Below are 5,043 nucleotides of genomic sequence, written 5' to 3'. Positions count from 1 at the left end.
AGCCGTGGGCCATACCCCGGGTGTGCCAGGCCCCTGGTGTACGCCACGAGCGTGTGGGAGGAGATGCCCCATCTTCGGAGATCCAGTTCTTAAAGGGAAATGGCAGCATTCATGAGTCAGGGTGGAGGGGGCGGGGAGAAATTAAAGAGGGGAAAAAAATAAATAAAAATCACACAGCTAGATGTCAATCAATCCCAGTCAACCTAGAATCCCTTTCCTCCAAGTCTGCTTTCACTCTGGAAAATAAGTAGTAGGGACTGGCTATAAAAACTACTGATTGACTGGAAACTTCTTCTGGAAAGGGAGGGGTCTCTTATAATAAACAAACTATGCTCTGAATCCATAAAATTTGTTTCCAAGATGTGACATAATCATTTGTTTCCAATTGATGACATACTGTTGAGTGGCAACCATCTGAAATATCAGTTAAAATAGCCTATATAAATGAATCTTCAGTTTCCATTTTCAACTCTGGCAAGAGAAAGAGTTAAAGGACAAAATAACCAATTTTCACAGTCTCAGGAAGATGGTTTACCAAACACCAATCCACTGGGCTAAGATTGAAAGATGTCAACAATATTTAATTTGTTTACTTAAAATAACTAATATTCATATGTAAGACAATTGCTTCTTCGTATTCATAGTTGACATGTTTCCCAGGTCTTATTTTATTATTTCTCAACACACATTCACCTTACAATCAAAGACTCTCCAGAAAAGTCACCCAATAAACAATTACTAAAAATGTGTATTTTAGTAGACCATTATTATATTGTAAATTCTAATAGTGATTTGGCAGAAATTTTAAGGAGAGTGTGAGTAAATTTATTTCCATCTTTATTTCTTTGTTTTTTGGTCAAATAGAGAAAAAGCCTAGTGGGATTTTAAGAACTCAGATGAAAGAAGGTAGTGAAAGCAGCATTATTACCACTGCAAGTTATTCCTACTTTAGGATAATGGCCCTCAGAGGGACTATAGAATATGCCATTTATCTTTTACTTCTCTTTACATAAAATATATCTGTTGACCAACTTCCTCATGGCTGTCTTCACTTCCTTGTTTCGCAATGTGTAAATGATGGGATTAAGTAAAGGGAATATCACAGTATGGAACACAGACACCACTTTATCTAGGGAAAAGGAGTCAAATGGGCGGGCATAAATGTAGATGGATGGCCCAAACATTAGTACCACAATGGTGATGTGGGAGTAGCAGGTGGACATGGCCCGGCTGGTACTCTCACCTGAGCCTGAGTGTTTCCTGAGCATGGCCAAGAGGAAGACATAGGACATTAGGAGAGCAATGAAACACACTACAGAGATCAGACCACTGCTAAAGATCATCACTAACTCCTCCGGGAAGGTGTTGGCACAGGCAATCCGAACAACCTGCGTGATGTCACAGAAGTAATTATCTAACTCATTGGGCCCACAGAAGGGAAGTCGAACAATGAGAGCCACCTGTATTATAGAATGAATGAAGCCCCCTATCCAGGAGACAGCAACCAAAATACAGCAGAGACGTCGATTCATGATGGTAGCATAGTGGAGGGGGCGGCAAATAGCAGCATAGCGGTCAAAGGCCATTACTGTGAGCAGGAACATCTCCGAGGCTCCAACGAAGTGCAAGAAGAAGAGCTGTGCAATGCACCCACCAAAGGAAATTATCTTCCTTTCCGCAAAGAAGTCTACAAGCATTTTAGGGGCTGTGATAGAGGAATACCAAATGTCAAGGAAGGCCAGATTAGCCAACAGGAAATACATGGGTGAGGTCAGATGGGGGTCAAGCCTAATGGTGCAAATAATAAGAACATTTCCAGGAAGAATAAACAAATAGAAGGATAGAAATATAACGAATAGGATTAGCTGCACCTCCCGAGTCTGGGATAGGCCAGTGAGAACAAACTCTGTCACCCATGTATAATTTGCAGGTTCCATTTCTTCACTTTTTAAATAATATGGCTATGAAAAAAATAAAGAAATTATAATTATTCCAAATAGCATTTAACTAGAGTTATGGTACTGCTTTCAAAATCATCAGATGTTCTCTGTCATTAAGAGGTTGCATTAGGATACTTTTGGTTGCCCCATTTTATGTCTGATAAACCAAGATAGAATAAGAGTAAGTGATGACTTGAAAATTAGAAGCATCAAAACCATATGAAATGTGTAACATCTGTAACCCAAATCTGAACTTGTTAATGTCATTATTTTTTTTTTTATGCAATTCAGCAATGCACTAATCCTTCCCCCAAACATCTACCTGGGTAAGCAATATATGCAGTAACTTCTGAGTTTAGCCATATTTTAGACTTGTAGTAAGAGACTCAGCCTGTACTTTCTAGATTGTTTTGTTATTGTTGAGAAATCTAGCCAACTTAGAAACAGGCTTCTAGTCTAACATCCGGTATGCATATCTGGCAGTATTTTAGTTTTAATCTATCAGGGAGATCCAGGGCTTCATGCATAATGAGTGGACTCTTTTTCTTAACCAAAGCCTACACAGCTTAATTCTTGGTACTTAAGCAGCCACAACATACAACAATACATGGCCCTATTTGAAAATTCTTCTGGCTGTGACCAGATTCCATTATTCCATTGACCATGGGTTTTATTTGCTGCTTCAGGAAGGCAGGAAGAAGATCCGAGAAATGGATTTGCTTGCCACCCAAGTTGATGCAGTCTGCTATTTCAAGGTGACAAGGTGACAATTTAGCAATAAGATCATGGCTAAAATTTTGCTTAAAACCTGGTATTAAACCTAACACCACTAGATAGAATAAAACCCTCAAATAAAAATGAAATAATCATTTATGCTACCAAATATCCTTCCTCTTTTAAGTAATATAAAAACTGCCACACCAATGTAAGTATTTCTTGTAATCTAGCCAACTTAGAAACAGCATTTTGGGAATAGAGAACAGCAAATACAAAAGCCTCATGGCAGGAAAGAGTTTCTAGGAAATGAAGAAGACCTGAAACTGACTGAGGCACAAGAACAAAATAAAAAGATAGTCAAAGACCCAGGAATATAGTCTACAAAAAGAAAATTGGATTTTAACAGCTTCCAATATATTTTTGAAAAAAAAATCTAGAAACTAGCTTAACAAGACTTGCAATTTTAAAATGTCACTCTGGTCGCTATGCAAATAAATTGAAATGAGATTATAGGTTTTGGAGTGAAGTGGCTTAAACTAAAGATATATCAACAGCTATTTGGAGAAAGAATTGTATGTTTAGAAAATATTTCAGTGACACAATTGGCAGAATTTAATGTTGGTTGTATGTAGTTATTGTTACACTACCAAAGTCAGCTGGAATTTGAACGCCATAGGGCAAATTTTAAAAAAAAATTATCTTTATATCTTCTGTGTCTCAAATGAGGTTCAACCAGCATATTCTAAGTTCTTAATTTGACTGAATCTCATAAATATTTAGGAATGCTCTGTTACATTCTAAGAAAAGCTTAGGATTGTGCCAATAAAATCTAGAACAAGAAATTGCATTTGTGAGGAAACTTTAGGAGATAAGCCGTCCATGGAGACTGAGGTAGAGTATTTCTTTCCACACTACCATTTAGAAAGAGATAGCTATTCCAAATTAGTATTTACTCTTAGAGCAGCTGTATCAGTTGGTCAAGAGGGTTTTACTTCATCCTGCATTCATCCACCTATACCTTCCAAGTTTCTGGATTCAGGACTGCTCCTCATTTTTTCACTGTTTTTTAAAAATAAAAATTGCATATATTTAAGGTGTACAACACGATAATTTGATATACATATACGTAGTGAAATGAGTACTATGTCAAGCTAATTAACATATCATCTCTTCACATAGTTATCACTTTTAATGTGATGAGAGCACCTGAAGTTTCTTCTCATAGCAAATTTTCAGTTTTCAATACAGTATTAACTATGGTCATGATTCTGTATAGTGAATCTCTAGACTTATTATTCATTTATCCTACATAACTGCAATGTGTACCTTTTGACCAACATATCACTATTTCTCCCACCTCCCTATCCCTGGTAACCATCATTCTACTTTTAAATGGATAAAAAAAATATGATATATAATTCAGCCTTTATAAAAAGAGATCCTTCTATTTGCAACAACATGGATGAACCTGGAGAGTGTCATGCTAAGTGAAATAAGATAGACAAAGAAAAAAAACAAAACACCGCATTATCTTATTTGAATGTGAATTCTAAAAAACCCTGCTCTTCTTTAACAACATCTAGTGAATCCCCATCCTGTACTTAATCTACAGGGATGTAGTATCTAGAGGATGACTACGGAGATATCTAGGAGTACAGAGGCCCTCCCTATAGATGAGCGAACTACGAACTTTCGTCAAGGGAACAAACTCTTTGGAGAAAAACAAGAATCTGTGCAGAAATTCTTTCTTACTAACAATGCAATGTTCATCCATGTATCTAGCCAAGCTCTCAGTAACCACGTGGAGAATATTTACCTTGCTAATTTGAGAGATAAGGAGGCTACCACATAGATTCTGAAATAGTGAAAAATTAAATGACTCACGAAATACTGGGTTACACTCACATAAGAGGCTTTAAAAAAAATTAGCTATCATATATAACCATTGTCCATTCTCTTTCCTTAAATGAAGATGTGAATGAAGAAGCCAGTTTCTCCCAGGGTAAAAGTCACTCATCTTAGCCCTTCTTGAGAACCAACTAACCAAACAAACAAACAAACCTCACAACTGAAAGAAATATTTTTAGACATCACACAATAACATCGGGTAGAAGGATTAAGCTGAAACTGGGAGACTAGAAAAATGGAAGGAAAGAAGTTGTATTGATGAAGAGGGAGAAAACTGTAAAAGAAGTTATTAGTCCTATATTTCTTCTGAGGATGAAAACAGCCCATGTTTCTTGGTTACATTGCCACCAGTGAGATATTTATTTAAATGAAAAAGCAAAAAGAAAAAGTTTTATAAAATAAATAAAGGAAAGTGTTTATAAGTAGATTCAAGTGATGGTTTATTGAAAACTCTTCCCCGGAGAAGGTGCTTTAGACT

At 36.6% G+C, this 5,043-nt stretch overlaps 1 protein-coding gene across 1 annotated transcript; it reads right to left on the bottom strand.

Annotated features, from left to right (window-relative positions):
- Positions 1–905: 905 nt before the first annotated feature.
- On the bottom strand, positions 906–2,027 carry LOC105309152 (olfactory receptor 4M1). Its single transcript, XM_011385247.1, has one exon. It carries the CDS (start codon positions 1,935–1,937, stop codon positions 996–998), a length of 942 nt encoding a protein of 313 aa, XP_011383549.1. The 5' UTR covers positions 1,938–2,027; the 3' UTR covers positions 906–995.
- Positions 2,028–5,043: the final 3,016 nt, after the last annotated feature.

This window comes from Pteropus vampyrus, unplaced genomic scaffold, assembly GCF_000151845.1.
Source record: "Pteropus vampyrus isolate Shadow unplaced genomic scaffold, Pvam_2.0 Scaffold677, whole genome shotgun sequence".
NCBI classification, from domain to species: domain Eukaryota; kingdom Metazoa; phylum Chordata; class Mammalia; order Chiroptera; family Pteropodidae; genus Pteropus; species Pteropus vampyrus.
The sequence above is the reverse complement of the archived record's forward strand: the minus strand, read 5'-3'. Positions and strand labels throughout refer to the sequence as shown.